We start from the raw sequence: 22876 nt of genomic DNA, 5'->3' as shown, positions 1-22876 counted from the left end.
AATATTCCAACTCTCCAGCCTGTACAGATTCCCCCATTACCCACAYGCTCTTGATTTTATTGTTGGAAGTAATTAAAATCCAACTTTAAATTTTACATAGTTTATATTTAAAATAAGAATTTCTGTAATTTAGACTGTTGTCTAATTGCAGTAACAATTTACTCATGTCTTTAAAATGTGACAGCAGAGTAAGAAGAAACTGGAAAAGGAGCRTCGTCATCTGCAGTTATAAGGCTGAAGGAAACTCCTGAGAGTCTGCATGACAAGAGGGAAAACATGAGCATGAACCATAACAATTCCTTAGTGGAGTGCTCTTCACACACATTGTTGAAGTCCRGTTTGTAAAAGCAAAATAAATTTTAAAGCTTAGCCTCAAATTTAAATACACTTTTCTTAATATTGATTTGGCTGAAAAGGTGTTAGGAGTAGAAATTTCATTTATCTAAGAACTTACACTGGAAGCCACACCACTCTAAACTTGGACATAATACTGAAAAAAAACAGCACTTTTTTGACTATCAAAAACMTTCTCATTATGCTGTCTGATAATGCTAGAAATTTTATGCTGTCCATGATTAGAAACTGTCATTTACCATGAGATTTAAAAGCATAAAAAAGTAATTTTCTTCTAAACTTACCACTCTGTGCCTGCAGATATTTAATTTATGTTATTTTTAAACTCAATAAATAGGTATTTTTCTTATTCCTCAGTTTCTCCAATGCTATCACATTTGTCCCCCTGTTTCTTCCAAGCTCCTAGCATAAGCCCCATACCAGGCAACTCTCTAGGTAACACCTCTCCTGTCATTTGAACTTCTCCTTACATCTTCCTGAATTTACAGCCCTCTTGTATTTAGGTTTTAAACTCATTCTTCCCCTTTCCCATATCACTTTGCTTTCCCTTTTTTAGCTTATTTTGAAGCCMGTCTCATCACCATTCATCACAATTTTTAGTACTGCACTTTTTTCTTATAACCCTATCAAACTTGCTTTTCCTTCATGTCTCTGACTCACCATATATCACATGCTGAACTRATTCCTCTCTTATTACTAGCCCTAATTATGGGATGCCTCCATTCTTCCTTTTATATATCACATTCTCACCAAACATCTGCCRAGTCACTGGTGATGGATTTAGGGAGCAAATGCAGATGCAGGTCACATCTCCTGCAGGCCAGGGTCAGCAGTCTCAGAGGAACAGGAGGTTACATGACCTCTTCATGAGGCCTTGTAGTGTTTTCTCTCCCATGGGCACCCACTGTACATAGCAATATTTTGCCCTGAGAGTGCTACTGCTGCACAGTTTCCTYACTGTCAGTGACCTCCTTACACACACCTCATTATAAAGTGAAAATACACCATCCCAAGTGGAACAGTATAACTCAGTGTAAGTAATTAAGCTTGTAATTGCATTTCACACTTCAACAGGGATCTTCCTTGTGTGTACATGTCACAGCAAAATATTTGAMTTGATTCTGTTCTGTAGTTATTCACAATCAGATGAAATTTCAGCTACAWCTCAGCCGATGACTTTCTATTTTYGCCAGTTCCTGTAGTTTAACTAYTATCAATTCCYATCAYAGAAYCATTAAGATWGGAAAAGACATCCAGTATAAAGCCCAACTTYTGACTGAACACCACCATGTCARCTAACCCCTAGCACTAAATGCCAWATCCAGTMATTTCTTAAATACTTCCAGSGACAGTAAAGCCATCACCTCCCATGGCAGCCCATTCCAAAGCCTAACCACCCCTTCAGTGATGAAATTCTTTTGGATATCCAACCAAAATCTCCCTGAGCCTGAACCTCCCCTGGCACAGTCTGAGGCCATTTTACTTTGTCCTATCACTGGTTTCCTGAAACCAGAGTCTGACCCACACCTGGCTACAACCTCCTTTCAGGGGGGCCCCCCTGAGCCCCTTTTCTCCAGGGTAAACACTCCCAGCTCCCTCAGCCACTTTTTTTATGACTGGTTCTCTAGAACCTTTCACCAGCTCCATTGTCCTCTGGACTCACTCCAGAACCCCAATGTCCTTTCTGAATTGAGGGACCTAGAACTGGACACAGTACTTGAGGTGTAGCCTTGCCAATGCAGGGGGACAATCACACTCCCTTTAGTTTTTGTGTTCTGTCTTGCCATATACAGTCATGGTAATATTTCTTGCTTCATGAATTTCTTTTCCTCCCCAACCTCAGYAGCCCATTCCCTTGTTTAAGGGATTTTAGTTTTGACAAGAGACACAGCTCATCTCTGAAAAATATAGGGCAGCTGATATATGACCTTGTTTGACAAGTTCATGACAGAATTCCTGAAACGAGCAATGAGGAATCTCATCTTGTTATATAAAATACTACATGCAAAAGAACCCAAGAAGAACAGGAAAAACAACTCCCTAAAGGAAGTTATGGATTGCAATCAGTAAACAAATGGATCATTAACTGGTCAACCATTTCATTGTTTGCATGACAGAATAAGACATGCCTAYTGCAAAGCTGGGTAACAAATCTGGGAAAAAAAAAAAAAAGAAACACCCAACTCACTGGCAGAAGAAAAAAAAAGCCTCTTTTGCAGAGTCACTAACTCAAAATGGAATAATTAAAACTCCCACTTCAGAAGCTGCGACTTTGAAGTGGAACTGCAGATCTCTATTTGCATATTAGGAATGCTTGTGTCGATTTCCATGCTCCATCTGGGAAAGAGATTGCGGATGAGGATGACAAGGCTCTGAATTAGGACAAATCAAATGGATGCAGACTCATCAAGTCCTGCAGAGATAATTAGCAGTCTCAAAATTATGTAATTAGTATATTAGTATGRTTTCCTCCTTTAACAGTAAATACATTTTAACAATATGTAATGTCTTTATGTCTGCTATTTMATATGTCAGCCTTGCTTAAAATCCTTTGCACTCTTCTGTTTGATCTATTGGCACTGTTGTAACTCCCTACTTTGTCGCAGAGGACTACATGGGCAAAAAGAACCATGTTGTAGCAAAGATGYAAATTCATAACACTGAAGCTTTAGAGATCTGGCTACCCAAAGTAATCCCCTTCCTAAATTAGACATTCCGACCTTGTATAAAATGGATGGAGAAAGCCCGTGTCAAAAAACAGGAATCATAAAAGCCAACTATCGAGGCAGACTAAGAGACAGGGAGTTCTATTCCTCTAATGGCAGTGGGTGCCTCCTCCACAAACCCTTCCCTTTAGTCAGTTGCTTAAGCCAGGCAAATCCTTCCTCATAAACAATGATGAGAGAAATCCACACTATCAGATTTAATATCTCAGTGGTTAAAACAGTCATCAGTAAGGTGAGTGACCCGTTTTCAAATCTCTGCTCATCCCACATTAGCTGTCCTAGCCCATAGGCTATTGGGTATTCAGAGGTAAGACATCTCGATCTCTCCTGTTTGAAGTTGTTCCACTTTGTATAACTAATTAAAAGATAATTGCACCAAGTACTTGAACCTGACTCTCCCACATCCCAGGTTATTGCCTAACCATTCAGCTGTGGATTCAGTTTCTCATTTTGTTTCTTACATCATGTAAGCACTTTTGAAAATCCTGTTCTCTGTATTTTACATACAAATATTTACAGAGCAGAAAGTCATTTTCATTTCAGAATTACCACTACAAATATATCCCATTCTTCTCCTATACAGTCCCAGCTCTCTTGCTAGGTGAAAACTAGGTGGCTTTTTTGTATCATGGCAGTGGATGTTCTTTTTCAAACCCTTTCTCACCATAYAGCCCCATTGTGCAAGTAGAAAATCAACTTTTTCTGTGATTCTTAGCTTTGACTCCTTGCTTGAAGAAGSCAATGAGAAGCCTCAAGCAGTATTCATAGATAGCAGAATAAAAGGATATTGGTATTTCACAATGATTGATGATTGCTCTTTGGAGTCTAAAAATACGRTATGGGCTGCAGCAAGCACATGATGTGCTGAGCAGCTCTCTGCCCTGCAGAGCTCACAGAGTCAATGATGGAGCTGGCACACAAGCAAAGACACAGTATCAACCACACATCAGGAGAAACAGAGATTACAAATCCAGGATAATGATGCACAAGTGAAAGCTTGTAAGGTGTTTCAAAATAAGGAGAGTCTGGCAAAACAGGCGTTTGTTCAAGGAATATAAGGGTATTGTGAGCGGGTAAGAGAAGACAGCAGGGGAAGAAATACTTTAAAAAGTAGTGCACATGGCAAAATAATTCAAAGAAGGCTTTTCAACTGGTCTACACAAGCAATACATGTGTACATTTATTTTACAGTTATCCCAGACTGCAGATCTTTTTATTTCAGCTTACACATCCTCTATGAGTATTCAAAAACAAACAAAACAAAATAAAATCCTACAAAGAAAAAAAAACAAAAAACATAAAACAGAACACAAAACACTTACAAGAAAAGCAAGACTGCAGAGAACACTGATACAACTATTTTAGCTCATTACTGGCACAACCTCCCCCATAAACAACGCCTGAGTTTCAAAATGTGAAGTAACTATAGTCTCTGATGAGGGAAAAATTTAGAAATGTTGCGTGAACATTGACTTAGGAAAAACTTAAGAGTGCAACACCAGTATTGTGAAATGTTAAATGTGACACCATTACACAGCAAGCAGACGAAGAACTGACTTGAAAAAAAAATAAAAAACAAAGCCAACAAAATTTTGGCTGTGCAAAGACATAGTGGCTCATTTATGGCTTCCCAAAATGTTTCTGCTATACAGCATCCTGCTAATTTTCAGCTCACAGGAGCTCTTCCCCTTAGCAGAGGCTTATCGTGATACAGGCACAATCCCCTAGAACAAAATGTTTGTCTTTTACARTATTTAATGTTTGTAGAGATCTAAACATTTAAATATGTCATTGCAAAATTAAATKACTCAGTATAGATGTAATTCAGATTAACCAAAATGCATTAGTCATTCAATAAAAGAGGCACTGAGGTTTTACTAAAAATACTGTACAGAACAAAATAACAATTATTTACTTTACTGAATGGTTGTTGTGAAAAGCATATAAAACTAAATAGTGTATAAATTACCCTAATTTGCCTACYCTGAAACTAGGACTGCTACTTCTTGACCTGAAGCAGCATGGCGAAGTCACATCTGTCTTCCAAGACCTGTTCTGAACAGCAGAGTAAGRGGAAGCAATCTGTGACATGATCCCAAGGCAAACAAACCGGACATGAACTCACTAAACAGCAGCAGGAAGAGCTCCCTGCCAGGTGGGAGTCTCATGAGGGGCTAAGTTAACCCTCTGTCAGCTTCCTACTCATCCAGAAGAGATGGTGTTCCTTAGGCAACACTACCAACAAGGAGCCACAAAACCAGAAGCAAAGCAGTTAATATAGCAGATGGACTGTAGGGAGCGTAGAAGAAATCCCAGAGAGAAGCTGCTCCCAAACAGTGGTGTACAAAGCACATGACACCAGTGGTCACCACAGCACCTTCCAGGGACTTTGAGAACCTCAGTCTCCTTGGAAGTGGTGAGGGTACATTCAGCCATCCAAAGCCTGGAYTGCTCAGCTGCTCAGTGCTCCTCCCAGGGCAGGCGGTGCCATGCTSAGGTCAAGTCACTGCTGTGCTCAGTGAGGAGCAGCCAAGAGAGGCCAGCAGGCTTCACTTCAGGAAACCAGTACAGTCTTTCAAAAAATTTCTCCAAGACATAATCTGAAACTTCATTAGAATAAGAATTACCAGATATATGCTAGAAATAATAGAAGAGAAAGAACAGCCCAGGAAGTTCCTGGAGTGTGTGGAAGAGAACTTCCTGACAAAACTGGTGAGAAGGCCAGTGAGGGAAAGCACCTGCTGGACCTGGTGTTGTGAATAGAGAAGGTCTTGTGGGTGATGTCACAGTTGAAGGCTATCTGGGCATGGGGATCACAAAATGACATAGTGACAAAGGATAAAGAAAAGAAATATTTAATAACTTCTTTGCTTCAGTCTTCAATAGTCAGATGTTTTTTTCTCGGGATACCCAGACCGTGGAGCTGGAAGACAGGGACAGTGAGGACAGTGAAGCCCCCATAATGCAAGGGCAGTTGGTCAGTGTCCTGCTACAGCRCTTGGACACACACGAGTCCATGTGGCCAAATGCGATCACCCAAGATACTGTGGGACTGGGGGAAGAGCTGACCAAGCCACTCTCCATCGTTTATCAGCAGCCCTGGCTCAAAAGGGAGGTCTCAGTGGACCGGATGGGAACCATTGCAACCCATCCTGTAAGAGGAGCAGGAAGGAGGATCTGGGGAGCTACAGGCTTGTCAGTCTAACTTCAGTGCCAGAGAGGGAGCAGATCACCTTGAGTGCCATCACATGGCACATACAGGACAACCAGGGGATCAGGCCTAGCCTAGATGTGTTTGTGATGAATGGAGCTAAATGCAGCTGGCAGCTGCTCACAAGTGGTGTTCCCCAGGGCTTGGTATTGGGGCAAGTCCCATTAAATATCTGTATCTACGAACTGGATGAGGGGATTGACCTTCAGTCAGTTTGCAAAATAATRTTGACACTGAGGTGCTGGTGCATGTCCAAAGAAGGGGAACAAAGCTGCTGGGGGAGCAGGGGGTGTTTAGCCTGGAGAAAAGGAGGCTCAGSGGGGACCTTACCAGGTCTACCTTACTCTACAATGCCCTGAAATGATGTTGTAGCCAGGTGGGGTTTAGTCTCTTCTCCCAAGTAACAAGCAACAGGACAAAATRAAACAGCCTAAAGCTGCTCCAGGGAAAGTTTAAAKTGGATATTAGGAAAAAATTATTAACCAAAAATGTTATCAAGCATTGGAACAGGCTGCCCAGGGAAGTGGTTGAGTCATTATCCCTGGAGGTATTTAAAAGACATGTAGATGTGGCACTCAGAAACATGGATTAGTGGTGCAGATAGCAGTGTGAAGTTTATGATTGGACTCCAAGCTCTTAAAGGTATTCTTCAACTTCAATGATTCTATGATTCTATGCTATGGTTTTAAAAAGAAATGCATGACTGAARGACCAAGAAGCTGATAAAAAACTTGCTTTGTTTGGAAGCTGGAATTCCATGACTTCAGGTAACAGGAATACAGCAGTTTCCTCTTCCAGCTGTGCCTAGCTAACAGTTTCAGAAATAGTTGGGGTGTTTTAGGATAAAATTCRGAGTGGGTATCTTAAGTGTTTGGCCTAGTATCAGCACTAAAGATTGTTTTGATGTTAGTGGCTTATGATGCTCCCCGTGTGAAGCAGAATAATCCATCCCTGTTATCCATGTGAGAGTGCTGCTTGCCCGGAACATGGATCACTGATGCGGCAAATTGTCAACACTTACCCAGCCCTCCAAATTCTAYCTCTTTCTGCTATCCCTCATGGGGTAGAAGTAACAAAGCCAAGGGGAACCTTGAGCAGCTCAAAGGGAAGAGAGAGGTCAGTGCAAACATGAGATGGCAGAAATCCCAGTGGTACTCTCTTCAACCCCTGCAGTCAATGGAAAGGCCTGGCTAGCAGATATAACCAGCGGACCGCTTGTCTGCACAGCTGCTGTCACCAACAAGACTTCGGCTTCTTTGACTACAAAGCCCCATTCACTGCAGATGGACTGTTAAAAAGATAATGAAAGGCACCTGACAAAAGCAGCTCTGTGAAGAGATTACGATTCTAGTGAGGATAACTTACAACTAAATTCACTGAACAATGGGGCCTTCACCCAGAGGTAACGAAAGGAAGGAGAAAGTCTGTGTAAGAAAAGGCCATGTGGGAAAGTTGCGCATTTCTGCTTGAAGCGAGGGAAGACATGCACAGGGCTAACCTTGGGTGTCTGGGTACCAGTACACACAGCTTGGCCAACAAACAAGAAGGATTAGAAGTCTATGCACAGTCAGAGTGTTCTGATGTCGTCAGGATCGTAAAGAGCATCCATGACTGGAACAGTGTCATGGAGGCTGTTCAAAAAGAACGTGCAGTGGAGAAGAATGGCAATTGCACTTTCTTGCAAAGCATCTCCTTGTCTGTGCTGAGGTCCAGTGTGAAACCAGARACTTATCTGATAGGAAACTTCTGGTCAAAATCAAAGGCAAAAGAAACATGATCCATGCAGCAGMGGGGCCCTGTCACACACCACCTGTTCAAGGGGACGATGAAGTGGATAATGCTGTATACAAGCAATGACCAAAACCAACCCGATTATCAGACTTGGTCCTCATTAGGACCACATGGCATTGTGCAAGTAATCCAGGGTATTTCTAGACTGCATTGGTGATAACTTTTTCATGCAAATGCTAAAGAGAACAAAGGTAATATCCTATGTGACCTCTGTACACAAACATGGAAGAAAAGTGGCAAGTGTGGTCACAGATAGTAGCTTGGGAGTACTGACCACAAGCTGATTGTATTCAGGATCCAGAAGACTGGGAAGGTAAGGAGAAGAAATAGGACTGAGAATTTCATGCAAATGCCCTTTGGATTATATAGGAGATGGCTCAGCAGAATCTCCTGGGATATTGAAGCAAAAGTGCCAGCTTAGACGGTAAATTTTTGTAGGAAACTTACTGCCARCTGAGGAACTAATGGTAATCCGATTGTACAAGAAGACTGGCATTTCAGTAGAAGACTCACTGACTAAGCAAGGAGGTTCTTAATGAACTGTAATGCAAAAGGATAGCATACAGCAAACACAAAAAATAGTACAAAAGCACTACTTYGGCACTTAGGAACAATGTTGGGTAAATCAAAGCACATTTAGAATGAAAACAAGTAATGGATGTAAATAGCAGCAAGACAGAGTTCTGTAAATACAGAGGAGCWGTGACGATGTAACTGGAGGAGACAACCTATGGTTACACACATGGAAAAGGCTGAAGTACTGAATACATTTTTGCCTCTATCTTCACAGACAAAGATTACTCTTAGATTTCCAGGTGTACTAGGATGGTTTGAGAACAGTTTAGGGCAAGTCAGCAATGAGTTAGAACAGCTGATGTAGTCAAATCTATAAGGACAGACATGGTTAATCTGAAAATGCTGAAAGAGTCAGCTGATGTGCCACTAGACMTGCCTGTCATCTCCAAAAAACCATGATCATTGAGGCAGAGCCCTGAAAACTGGAGGAAAGGGTAGCACTGTGTCTGGCTTTAGAAAAGGCATAAGAAATGCAACTACAGGCCACTTAGCCTTACTCCAGCCTCTGGAAGGATTACATAACCACATCCTTTTGGAATCCACCTCCAAAATGCAGAGAACAAAAAGGTAATCAGTCACAATCAGCATGGATTCACAAAGGGCAGTTAATGCTTGATGAAACTGATGATTGCTTTCTGTGATGAACTGACCTGAAATGCAGAGAGTGGTGGATGTAATCAAATGGTCTGATGGGTAGGCTGTAAATTACAGAGCCAGCCAGCTAAGAGTGTACTGCTCACAGCAAACATCAGTTTGCCATCCAACTGGCAGCCTGCACCAACAGATTAATTGTACTGCTGAATACTAGAGCTGAATGCTATATTCAATATCCTCACCAAAGGCCTGGATAATGAAACCAAGCAATCTTCTAGACATTACCAACCCAATGGCATTTGACAATTCAAGCAGTAGAGCTTTAATCAAGGAGGACCTTGAGGAAAATTAGAACTGGTAATGTCAAGTTCAAGAAGAAGAGTTCTACAGCTTTTCTAGGGGCAGAATAACCCCAACCATCAGTAGATCCTAGGAACTGACTGGCTTTGTAGCAGCTCTGTTATGGTAGATGCCAAACAAAATTTCAGGAAAATTTTTCACTGCGTTTGGAGCAGCATGGCCAGCAGGACACCAGAACTTTTATTTTATGACATTGTTGATGGGGAGATAAAGGCATTTTAATATACACAAATCCAGGAATCTCACTGACTGATCTTAAAATGTTCAGATTTTGATCTAACAAAATAAGTAAAAAAAACCCTACACTGTATTTTATGTAACCATTTAGGAAAACATTTTATCCCTTTTGGTGTGGTTGAGATCAGAGCAGGTACTTAAGCTGAAATTTCAACAAATTTGTAAGAAGAGGTCTCAGCAGGTACTCACCCAGAGCTGTAGTTCACATCTTCCCATCAGTATTTAAAGCAAGACGTGCTATTAGGAACAACTTATTAAATTTTTCTTGCATATAAAGGCAGAAAACTGGCTGAAAGACAAGGATCTAGCTGAAGATTCCTCCCTTTTTTGGTCCAAGTGGGTGCAGCTCTGAAAACTTCAAGTTGGATTTTATCTGCTAGTACCTAATTATTAAATGGTTTATGTGGTTTTATATTATATGGATTTGAAGCAAGCTTTCAGATTAAGAACTTTTCAATTATGTAACAATGCCCACAGCAGGATCTGTTCATTTACTTATTTTCTAAATCATCAAACAGATGAGTAAGAAAGCAGAGATAAATTATTAGATACCATGAAAACTTTCCAAATATTAATATTATGGAGGTGAAAGGTAGCTTTAACATAGAATAAGATTCCAAAATAGGTTTGAAACAGAGGATAAATATCATTTATCTAAAGCTACATAGCTATTAATGAAATAGTGCTTGTGGAGACTAGGTTTTCTATGCAGTTTATTGTCTGTTGCTTTCAGATACGGTACCTCAAAGACCCATCCAATACATTCTCTTCTCTTCAACAGCAGCAGAAGCAAAAAGCTGCAGTGAAAATCTAATCAGCACCAGATGGAAAGATCTTAGTCCCTGTTTCTCACCATATACTTTCCCTACAACTAACAACTTGCAGTTTAAGGATTTACCAAGACAATGACTGTATTTGAATCTTTGTATCTAACAGCTGTCAAGGATTTTTTCTTCTAATAATTTGCCCAGTAGCTTTTGAACTCATTAATTATTCTGGTCTCTATAACATCCTGTGGCAACTAATTCCACAATGTAATTATTCACTGTGTAAAAAGTTACTTCCTTTTGTTGATTTAAAACTGGCTGCTGGATAATTTCATTAAATGGCTCTTTATATGACACATGGTGAACAAACACTTCTGTTCCATCCATGACTACACACTGCTATTATAGTCACCTCTTACCTGAATTAACTGACAGTTTCTCCTTGAGCAGAAGCCACACCTGTGATCCTGTATATGTACTTTTTGCTTTAGCTGGATTTTCCCCTTACCATAAAACACTCTCTTTCTGTTAAAAATTTACCAGGTATATAACTGCTGGAAAGAACTADTGTAAGGAGGGATTTATACAATGAGTTTGGGTCTGAGTTTTGTAGGGCTTGGAAATGGCCAAGTGTAAATTCATGCTGGGCTATAATAACCATTACAACTACCTATGCTGTGCACATAAACCTGGTTGATAGGATTTGCCTGATATTTGTTTATAAGCCTGACTGACGAAGGTGACCAGGCATCTGCAAACCTAACTGCTAGATTAAGGAGGATGACTCGCTAAACTCTGGTCTAATGAGTTCACAGAGGGCTGGGAGAGACTCACATAATTGATGGGGCAGCTCTGTGCAGATGCAACTGATGGGCCAGATTTTCCTAAAACACTGTTCAACAGTATTTCCAGTGCTCTGTCAGATTATATCTGCCAAGAGATACAATGCATTGCTGCCAGTGGGAGAAAAAACAACACAGCTGAGTCTTCTCCAAGGGCAGGTGATCAACCAGCAACAGCCAACTCCGGGTTAGGCTGAAAGAGGACAAGAAAGGGATTCCAAAGCCTAAGCAGGTGTAAGAGGGGAAAGCAAGAGAAAAAGCAAAGAAGCTGCCCACCAATCTGAASGCCAGCACTTCAGGAGCGGAAATGGTGTTGAGGGCTGCAGCTCATTGTGAGTGGAATTTAGTGGAGAGCAGTGGGGAAAGGTGGGGTTGTTTTGTGAGGACTAAGGGCATACAGTGGGATTGTTAATAGCTGCTGCAGAAACTCCCTCTTTCGACAGACAGTTTTACTGAACTGAACCAAACTGCCTCCAGTGCAGCCCAGCCTTCACCTGTATCCCTTGATCACCTCCAACTAAGCATAAAAATATCCATGGAGAAACATTTCATTTACAGCCCACACTTWGTATTACAACAATTATCACACCCCACAAAACCACACCCTATAAGTTTTCCCTACCAGAGTTGCCATCTTCCCAGCAACTCTTGTAAACTCACCATTGCATGCAAGCAATTGCTATTCAATCTTCTCCCCACACAATAGACTGCAGGGGAAAAAACAGCATCATAMCAACTTTGAACAGTGGATGAGTACCCAGCTGAACAAACACTGAATCGTTCACACAGAGGCAGTGGCAATGCAGTGAGGCACCAACATTTGAAGACTGCCAGAAGAGTTAAGAGTAGCAACATCACAAGCATTTAACTTCTCTGGTTTTGTAGAATTTATCAGGTGTGGCATGTGTGAGTATATGCTAGCATGGGAATTTTACACTTCATAAGAAAGTTTGCCATGCATCTGATGTACACATCTATTTTCTTAAGTCTTKCATAATATTTTCCATTCACTGTCAGTGTTAAAACACATGTCTAAGGACAAAAGAAATACTTTAGCTGGTTAAATCAGCTTGCTCAGGCTACGCACTTAGCTCAGATAAATGAGAGCCCAGATATTAGCTCAACTTGCCAACCCTTATTATCAAGCACATTATTTGTAACTCACAGTAGGTTATCAACAATGTGGCCACATTTGGGAGATACCATGACATCTGGTATTGATTTCTGGSAGGATTTAGGTATTTTTTTGAAACCTCTTCTTCAAATTGGAAAGAGAATGAAATGCTATAGATGTAGTAGTATCTATGTAATAGATACTTCTAGGCAGGTTTTTTAAAAATTTTCAGTAGGCACTAAAATGGGCATAGTTACACACTGCAGCATATCACAAGCAAAAAGAAGTCATACTGCTGCTTTTAAATCRAAGCACTACCTTCCCTCAACAGAAGCAATGTGAAATATGAGAAAAACAAGTTGATATTKGCAGCACAGGTTGAGTGCATGTGTTAAAAAACATGAGAAACTCATTATTTGATTTAATAAAATAAATGTCAAGAAGTTGCACTTAACTCCCAGCATCAAAAAATAAAGTGAAGAAATGCACCACAAGTCATTCGGTTCTTTCCATTTTAAAAAAAGGCCCCAAATATGCAGTTCTGTAAAAGTGAAAACATTCACAAGAAGCCGTACTACAAAGTCATATGACTTTGGTCTATTCTAAACAACATGCAACATATTGCTTGCACACTCCCGTTTACTCAGTATTGAACAGCTCAACAARAAAAAGTCCCAAATAATATCATTTATGCAGAAGCTAGGAATGAGAGTCACACTTACACTAACCCCATTTTAGCTGAAATTCTTTAACAAAAACAAATTCACGGTAGTAGCAGTCACAAAAAAAAGAGTGGTCTAGTTAATCCTGTAAGCAAYATTGTATCTGTGATTCATTATAAATCGGCTAAGAATTTTGCTGAGGGAAAATCTGGGTAACTGAGTATTTTTATTGATAAGATCAGTTAAAAAATACACTAGGAGAGAAACAAAATGTTTTTAAACGAGTGACCTAACATTTAAAATTTTGGAGAAGGAATATTAAAGAATCCAACATATACATATAATTTCTGGAAACAATTACAGTAATTAAAACAACACTCAGCATTTGGAGGGAGACATTTTATGGAAGGCATTCCAGAAACTGCCTCCCCACAGACACTGATCAACTTGGGTGTGTTCAATTAACAGAAGAAATTAATTTAAAGTAAAAACCCCTGCTGCTGAGAATCATCCAGCATTTAGCACTCAACCTCCACCCCCTGGCTCCAAGGATTTAAATCCTTGGGCTGTCAGCAGGAGCTTTATAGATGAGGCGATTAATTTCAAAGACTATTTTCACTACTGAGCAACTGAAACTACAACTCCAGTGTTTCCAGTAGTAAATTTCATCTACAAAAAAAAAATCATTATTTGAGATTAAGGTAGCTTTTTAATCTGGCTATCTTACCTCAACACCTACCAGCTTCATTACATTTCATAATTTTATCTTCTTTCTCTAGGCTAGGCTAAACCAGACAGAGTTAACTCACATTGATTCTGAAATGCAGACATTGGCTAGAAAAGTAGGGATCCAAATCCCAGAGACTTCTAATTGCTCTATGTGTGACCTTCTGGAATTTCAGAAGTTCAGACTGCCAATTGCAATCCTTAGTGTTAAAATAAAATCATTAAAAAACATGAAAGCATTACATTTACTACATCAGGTAGTAAAAAAAAAAATCTCTTTACAGACACTGATACAGGATGCTGTCCACATGACTGAGATCGTGGTTGAGTGAGACAGTAAATTCAGTTTCAGTATGTCTCGTATGAGATCAAAACCACCACAGCTGCATGACACACTGATTAACTGATGTAACCCACTCTGCCAATTCTAATTTTGCACGGCTATGCTCCATCAGGTAGTGTCTGTCCTTCTGCAGCCAGAATACAGCCAGCATAAACAGTATCATGTGATCTGGCTCATTTGATGAGAATGTGCTACCAGGTGATTTGGTACTGCACAAACGCAGTGTTAATAAACAAGGACCACAGCCCAAAGCACGGAGCAAAACAATTTGTCAAGGTCAACCACACAAGCTGCTAGCAGACCTGAAAATAGCATGCAGTCCTCCTTAATCCCAGGCTAGTTTGCTACCTACTGAGCAGCACTGCTGCCCAACGTGGCAAACACACTTTTCAAATTACCATGTGGTTCTCAGGACTTCTTTGGCGCATTTTTCTTAATACCATCCCTGCTGCCACCGTATCTCCAGAGCTCCCTGCTCCATGGGATGGCCCTTGGCCCAGAACATTTCTTTTCACCCAAATCCTCATTGCTAACCAGCTGTGGCCCCTACTGCCCCACTCCTACCCACACAAGCCAAGGGCCATTTCAGCAACTACAGTGTTGACACTGCAAATATTTAGGAAAATGTTTTGTTTGACCAATGTAAGCAACCGCAGTGAAGTCAAACAAACCTGTGTCCATATGCAAGAGTTTCCAGGGTTTATTCTCCAAAAAGCAGGACACATTTTCATGCTTGCTAGGAGACACTAACACACGCTACTGAGGATGTGTGATATACCCACATAAAATAAAACACTACTCCTACTTCTTAATATGCTGCTCACTAAAAAAATATTTTAATTGCTGCTCACCAAATGTTGACTCTAACATAYCACTGTAGAGAACCTCACACATAGATCACTAATTCTCAGAAAATAAAAAAGAGGTTTCCATCACATGCTTAGCCTGACACATACAGAGACAGACACAAAAAGTAAAGCAAATATTATAAAGCAAATATTAGAAATGTGTTGAAATGTGTTTGTCCCAGTTTCTGCAGGAAGCAGAGTACATGCCTACAATGGTGCAGTATTGTTTGAATTACTGTGTGGAGATGGCAGCAGGACAGCGCAAGAAATACACTGTTGATTAGAAATTATATGAAAGAAATTGTAAAGAAAGAACTCCATAGTTACTTAATGCTAGAAATAAGTTTGCCTGCAAAAGTTTTGATAAGTCCTGGGGCTTTATATATTTATAGATGCAGAGACATAACTGTAGAGTCACATATTATTTTCCTCAGCTATCCTGCCCAAGTCATTAGGATTTGATCCAATGTCCATATTTTGCTTATTCTGTTTGAAGAGTTAGTAGATAGCAAGTAAGCGAGCACTAAACAGGAATTCCAATTAGAATTCAAGGTACAAAATAACTGCCAAGAGAACATCCATTGTTAAAAAAAAAACTCTGAAGGTGAAGGAAGTTGTCCAAAAAACTAGCTGCTATTCAGTGGTACAGAAGACATTGGCACAGCTACGTCTTACACCAGAGTTTTGTCTTGTTGCTGCTGATGGTGCACTTCAGAACACTCTGAGTGAATTTCAAGATGGAATCACTTGCYTTTACAATTACAGAGTCAGGATAAATGCAGCAAAATACTACAAGAGTTATTGTCCCGGCCAACCCAAGAAAAGATATATCCATTCCACTTAACTCATTCTTCTGGTACTTCACGAAGACATTCCTGTGCAATTTCTATGCAGCAGAGGATCTTTTTGATAAAAACAAAGTCTCAAAATTTTCATGGTTAGCAGACAATATTTAAGAATCGAGAAACACTGATGCACATGTCAGAGGAAATGCTCTGAGCTCAGCTGAACAGTGATGGACACATTTGCAGATATGCATATCATCAGTGGATTTTGCCCTAAAACATGACATCATGAAGTGTAGCAAGAGGGAAAGAGAAAAGCAAAGTGCTTATTAAGAAAGTGTCAGCACCAAATAAGGCTGTTTGTTCCATGGAACTAGAAAGTTCCATGTCAAAAACTGTTTCACTGACAACACTGTAATGGGTATCACAGTGCCAGTCACYGTCAGAGTCCTGAATCAGCTAAAACACATGAATTCCTTGAGATTCACAGTCTTCTTGGTACTTATCCCTACAGAAAACTAAGTGACAATCTGATTTTTAAGCATAGCCCTATCTCCAACAGGACGCAGCAGTTACTGATCATCCTGCTGACATTTGCCTCCAACACTGGGATTGGTCATCACATGAGTTCTGCTGCCATAGCTGTGCCAACAAGGATGGGAAATGGCTGGAATCACATCCTCTGCCTGGCCTTGCTATTCCTTCAAAACACACACTGCAAGTAGAGCTACCACTACAAAAGTGTTTTGTTGGTTGTTTGCTTTGTCAAAAGAGACAACTTGGACACACTGGCAGAATTTCCTCCAGTAGGATGTCTGGCCTACAAAGCTATGCTGGCAGAGACTGGTTAATAAAAATGTTATCCTTAAATCCCTTTCATTTTTATGAGACCAAGGAACGCCATCCAAGTCACTGCAGCATTAAAGTACAATTTTTAAGTGAAGAAACTAGAATTCTGCTAAATAGCTAGTAAATCAGAGACCATGGACTAAACTGTACAACCGTTTTAAATAGGGTTCTTTCCTTTTCTGCAGAGGCTGTTTAAATCACTCACAAGCTGCGCACTTGCAACATGGCCTGCATCACTAAAGCGACTTATCCCTCTGCAGGATAACAACCTACACGGTCTGCCACTAAGATAACAGACCCCAATTCTAAGTAATCTGCTCTAAATTACTGACCCAGTGAACAAACATCTCCTCCTATTCACACTCCAATGAACTTACTAAATGGAAGAACTATTATAAAAAAAACCCAAAAAACTACTAAGAGTAGTTCCTGCAAATCCTGTTGAAACAAAATCACTCTTATATAAGGAACATGGTTGCACTCCTGCCTCTTTACTCATCATCTTGCAAAGCAAGATTGAACACTTTACAAGGTGTGAAGTCACACAGGCATGAATGACCAACACATCCAGACTTCAAGTCCTCTCAAGACACTTATATCAGTTGTATGTAGCAGTTTTACAGATAAAACCCAACCAACAACATTTTAATTTCACTTTCTGAGTTCAAACTATAATTAGCTTTGAATTAAATTACAATTATAATTGCTCAAATCAGTTTCTTTGCAGGATGATCTGAAAGCAAAGATGTCAGCAGYCCCTGACATGGTGATAGACATGATTCACCAAGAACAACGTGGGAAAGCTTTAGCAGAAGTAGGGATAAAACCCAAGCACCAATGCAATACCTGATACTTCTGCCTTTTCTTCAGCTCAACACCACCTCCCTCCCAGCAGTCTTTCAACCAATCTCTTCCCCATCTATCTACATGACCTCAAGACTTCCCGAGCCCATGTCCTTTACCTTTTTATCTACCTCTTCTCATTCTGAGTGCTTCCTTCTCTTAGTTTTCTTTCTCAAATATGTCTCCTATGTGTTTCTTCCACCTCACTAAGGTTTGGATTTCATCCTGTCCCAGTACTCAGGTTCAGCAAAAGTAGACATGATTCAAGCAAGACAAACTGATGTTTGGAAAAGCAGTAACTTAGAGAAGGAAGCCCTAAGTAATCTTTGCCAGAGATGCCACTAGCACATTCAACAATTTTCTGTCATCTTCAAAAAAAAACCAAAATGTCCCAGATTCTCTTTCCCTACAGGAGAAGAAAAGAGAGGTGGGAATAATGTAATTGTCTTGCTTGTTCTCTAGKTTGATCATCAAAAAATTGCAATTAATTTTATCTAGAGAAGTCTGGCAACTTCAGAAAATTTACTTTAACTTTTATAGACCCAAAGAAACCAAATGCTTGAAAAGCCAAAAGAGTGATCAGATCACCAACATCCCTGCTAATCCAGAAAGCAGAGTAGGAGTGAGTGAGTTATCACAATTGTTGAACTGAAGTTCCATGAGAAGGTACAGGAAAAATAAATAAACTTATGAAAAATGAGGGCACAGCCAAWCCTGCAGGAACCAAGAGCCATGACCCAAGAAGCAAGAACAGGARGACACAATAAATCAAACTACAATGCCAAGAACAACTTTGCTTGAACATTTTGCTCATTAAGTAAATTCAGTAAAATACCTGTCCGTAGGCTATGATMCCCCCCTGCTCACATAAGGCACTTCCTCCCAGAGCATGCACAGTGAAACGARTGTGCACTGGATCTTTACATGGAGACGAGAGAATGCAAAGCCAATGACTACACATTTAGGTTCTTTTATTTATGGGAAATGCTGATATTTTATTGTTCACAGTGTATAAAAATGAGCACTTGGCATACTGAAGGTGTGTCAAATTTATGGATTCACCACCTAGAACCCATTTCCTGTACAACTATGAAATAAAATCAAGTCTCTTTACTCTGCGTGGATTGTGTTCCTGCATACTGGATGAAAGAATCTACATTGGGGACAACACAAYATGCTGGCATTTTGGCCACTTGAGAACTCTCTCAGAGAGTASGGAACACTTGAGCCTCGGTTCAAATCATGAGTCCATTTCAAGAGCATTAAAAGATTCTGCAAGATACTGCAGCTCCATTAATCTTCTGTTGTTACACTGAAAACAAGAGTGTGTCTGGACTTTGTATGCTAAGGACTTGAATATTGGYTAATTTCTTTTAAAAATACCAGTTAAAAATGAAAGAAGAAGCAGCAGCAGGAGTCCAGTCATTATACAGGTACAAGAAAATCCAGTKGCATAGGGAGTTTCCACAGACAAAGGATTTCCCACAGCCTATTGTTGGAAACACTGCGATTCAATTGCTCATTTCTTGCTCAACAGGCTGCTGATTCAACCAGAAGAGGATGCTGGTATGTCTCACTTTCTGCATTCCACCTACTGCAGCCTAAATCAACAAAAAAACTGGCTTTGAGAAAACATGTGACTATATCTCAYGCTATTTTCTAGTTATCTACATTACAATCCTTTGGTTGGACAATATCTTTTTGTCAATGCCATTTAAAGGTACMCATAATAAAATAATATAGTAGGAATTTTAACTGCTGCTGTCTCCTTATCTTCYGAAATTCCAGCTGGACATTTCACAAGAAGCAAGTGGTTAGAAGGTGAAACACTGAGTATAACATACTTTCAGATTCACTGCTGCATGAGGAAACTGCAGACCAGAAAAATCATCAACCTACAAACTTACAAACTTACAAAATAATCAGATAAAATGTGTTTTGCAGCTGGAGACAAATCCTGTTAACACTGTCAGTGAAGATCAGTCTGCTTGTGAAAGTTAATGACCTGCTGCAACTCCCTAGAGAAAGCCCTCAGGTAAGGAATTCAGATGGAACCAGGGAGCAAGTCAGTGGAGGTTATTTTAAACCCAAGSCTTTTTCTGCAGCTACTTCCAGGTGCAGCCCTAAATTCAGCAACAGTATCTGTTTCCCAGAAGCAGATTTTAAACTGTCTCTGACAGGTAACTGGAGATGGGCAGTGCAGTTCCAGAGGCATGGCATGCAGCTAGCCTCCAAAATAAAGCATGAGCTGTTGTTTTTCAGAGAACAGATTGTAACTCTGTTCTAYAGCTGAAGTTATATACGTTTATTTTTCACATTCACAAAGATTTGTTCAGGATACTGGCAGGGGAAAGTACATACAATTCCCTAGAGTGAAGTAGGAAGCAGAGACAGGAGAAGTGTGGCTAGAGGCTAACAGATTAGCCATTACCAAATTTATAATCCATGTAGACTCTAAAACATGTTAAATATCTTGGAGCTGCATTTTTAAAACCGTAGGATTGAAATAACAGGAAATGAGGCTGTTTTAGCAACACGAATAACCTACATTAGAGAAAAAAAAGGGGTAAAAGGAAAACCAACCCTTCCATGTATATTTTTGTACACCCCCACAGATATGCACACAACAGATACTGCTGAATTGAATACTAAAAATCACAAATGTATCACTGTCCTGCCTAAACACACAAAAATACCTTCACTTCAGTGAAGCAGTTACGCATGCTCAACTTAAAATATCTTGAGTGATGCATCTGAAGTAAACAGGATTTGAATGCTTTGCTGGTGAAGGCAAAGACTTGCTCTCCATAGTCCTAAACTTGAAAAAAAAAAATGCTTGCTGATAGAGGGAAATAATGAAAGAAGTTAAAAAGTCATTTATGAAAATTACTTGAAATTCCTATTGCAACAATAAGACATCAGGTATTTTAATATTTATAATCAACTATGTTTCACTCAAGTCTAGATATACATCATTAATCWATAATGATGAGAACTATGTTAAGAYATACTAGGAAAGCTTTAAAAAAYATGAATAATCCAAATAAAAGGGAAAAGTTCTGAACCATCCAATATAAACTAGGAGGTCTGCAATTATGCTGACATCTGAGGTGAARTGTGTATTTAAAGACTACATGGGGAACAGTGCCTGCATTTACTGCTGTCCAACGCTTGCTGACGCAGACATWTTTTTGAACTCCTTTTAAACATGTATATTGAATTATTTGAATGAAGATTTTTCAGTTAAATATCTGACTCAGATGATTGTAAAAAATATGAAAGAAAAACCTTACTACAACAGAAAAACCATGTAAGCATCTCAACAGAGCCAGTGAAAAAATGCATYACTTTTCTCTCCTTTTACTGCTTTTGACAGAACAAAAAGCAATAGCAAGGCAGCTTTAATTTAAAAGCTCTGCTACATTAACATTTGGAAGCACAGATTTCCCACCTTGAAGGGAAATCAGAGATGTGCTTTTGCCTTTCTAGAGAAATCCGTCCAAAACCGACGCTGAGAAGTCTCTGGGCTGACACACACTAGAACAGGTCTCTTGGGAAGTTTTCCCGAGTTCTGCCGGCACCATGTGGGCTCAAACCGACGGTCGCCCGCTCTGGACCTGATCCTTCCCTTTCCGGCTCTGCCGGGGAGCCGCGGCTCGCTCCCGCCGGGCCGGGAACGCGCTGAACCCCGGACGGGAACGCGCCGAACCCCGGGACGGGAACGCGCCGAACCCCGGGACGGGAACGCGCCGAACCCCGGGACGGGAACGCGCCGAACCCCGGGACGGGAACGCGCCGAACCCCGGGACGGGAACGCGCCGAACCCCGGGACGGGAACGCGCCGAACCCCGGGACGGGAACGCGCCGAGCCCGGGACGGGAACGCGCCGAACCCCGGGACGGGAACGCGCCGAACCCCGGGATGGGAACGCGCCGAACCCCGGGACGGGAACGCGCCGAGCCCGGGACGGGAACGCGCGGCCGCGGCGCCCCCTGATGGCCACTGCCAGAGCCGATGCTTTGTCCGTCCAGTGTCCATCCTTTGTCCGTCCATTGTTCACGGACAGGAGACCCTCGTTCACTGAGCGAGCACTTAGCGAGCTCGCCCTTTACAAGCACCAGCCAAGTCAGGTGGCAGGAAGGCAGTGGGAAGGAGTGTTTAAATATCGGTTCTCTGCAGCCACGGCCATCAGTTTGTTTCCAAAATCAGCTGCCTTGCTCATCTGCACTTCCATCTTCCACAACACATGAGGTGGCATCACCTGAGAGGAGGCTGTCTTAACTACAGTGTCCTCAATCATTCCCAAAGCACTACTCATCCCCTATTCCCAATGGTGCGAGTTTGATAGGAAGGAATTAGAAACAGCCACYCTGCAGCAAGCTGGGAAAAAAATTAATAGTTGTACTGGCAGTACAGTATTTTATACCTGCCAAAGAGCTGTCTTTCCAATTATGTACTGTTTAAATGTAACATTTGTGTCTTTTAAAAGGTAATATTAAAACAAGGATATGCTTTCATAACTTTATGAGAAGATATAATTTACCTGATTTATGGTTTCTTCAAATGCTTTTATATGATGATTAAGTTCTCTGTCCATTTTAGCATATTCTAACATGACATTTTCCATCTTTTTAATATCTTCCTCATCATCTGCAAAATAAAATATGTGGAACATGGGTGATCAATTGTATTATTTTCAGGCAGCATTTTTTCTTTACAAATATTTTATTTACAATTACTCAATGCTCTGAATATCTAAAGCATTTGTAAGTCTCAGCAGGTGTTTTCAAGCTACTCAAACATATACCTTTTTTCACATTTTGCAACTGTAATGTTTTACATTTCTTGGGYAACTTGCACAAACAGCTTACTCAGAAAGACACTTCCCTGGTTTCATGTGAACGAGAGAGTATGTGTAATTTCATCTACCAACACCTAGTCATTAGGCAATCAGGACATTTTCTGCAAAAGTTATATTTCATGACTCATCACATTGCCTCAGAAATAGTCAGAAGAAACTTAAATGCCCTCTCAGTACAGTACAGTTCACAGCTATAATTAGACCCCTTATCCCCAATAAACACAGCTACAGGAAAATCAAAACAGAGCCAGCATTTTATAACACAGGAAATAATGGAAGAATGGATAGTATCGGTGATTCAAGCAGTAAAATTCTAATTGCCAGGGAAAATCAATTAACACAGGTCATGTGATTAGTAATTCATATCCCCTTTTATTCTCTTCTGCA

At 40.5% G+C, this 22876-nt stretch overlaps 1 protein-coding gene across 1 annotated transcript in view; it reads right to left on the bottom strand.

Annotated features, from left to right (window-relative positions):
* NSMCE2 (NSE2 (MMS21) homolog, SMC5-SMC6 complex SUMO ligase) overlaps nucleotides 1–22876 on the bottom strand; it is a 126815-nt gene that overhangs the window by 80322 nt on the left and 23617 nt on the right. Inside the window, 1 exon segment of the mRNA XM_057368503.1 lies at nucleotides 22172–22278. Within this exon segment, the coding sequence (XP_057224486.1) occupies nucleotides 22172–22278 (107 nt within the window).

This window comes from Malurus melanocephalus, unplaced genomic scaffold, assembly GCF_030028575.1.
Source record: "Malurus melanocephalus ecotype Western Australia unplaced genomic scaffold, MMel_1.1 scaffold_3, whole genome shotgun sequence".
NCBI classification, from domain to species: Eukaryota; Metazoa; Chordata; class Aves; order Passeriformes; family Maluridae; genus Malurus; species Malurus melanocephalus.
This window is presented reverse-complemented; position numbering and strand designations above follow the sequence as displayed.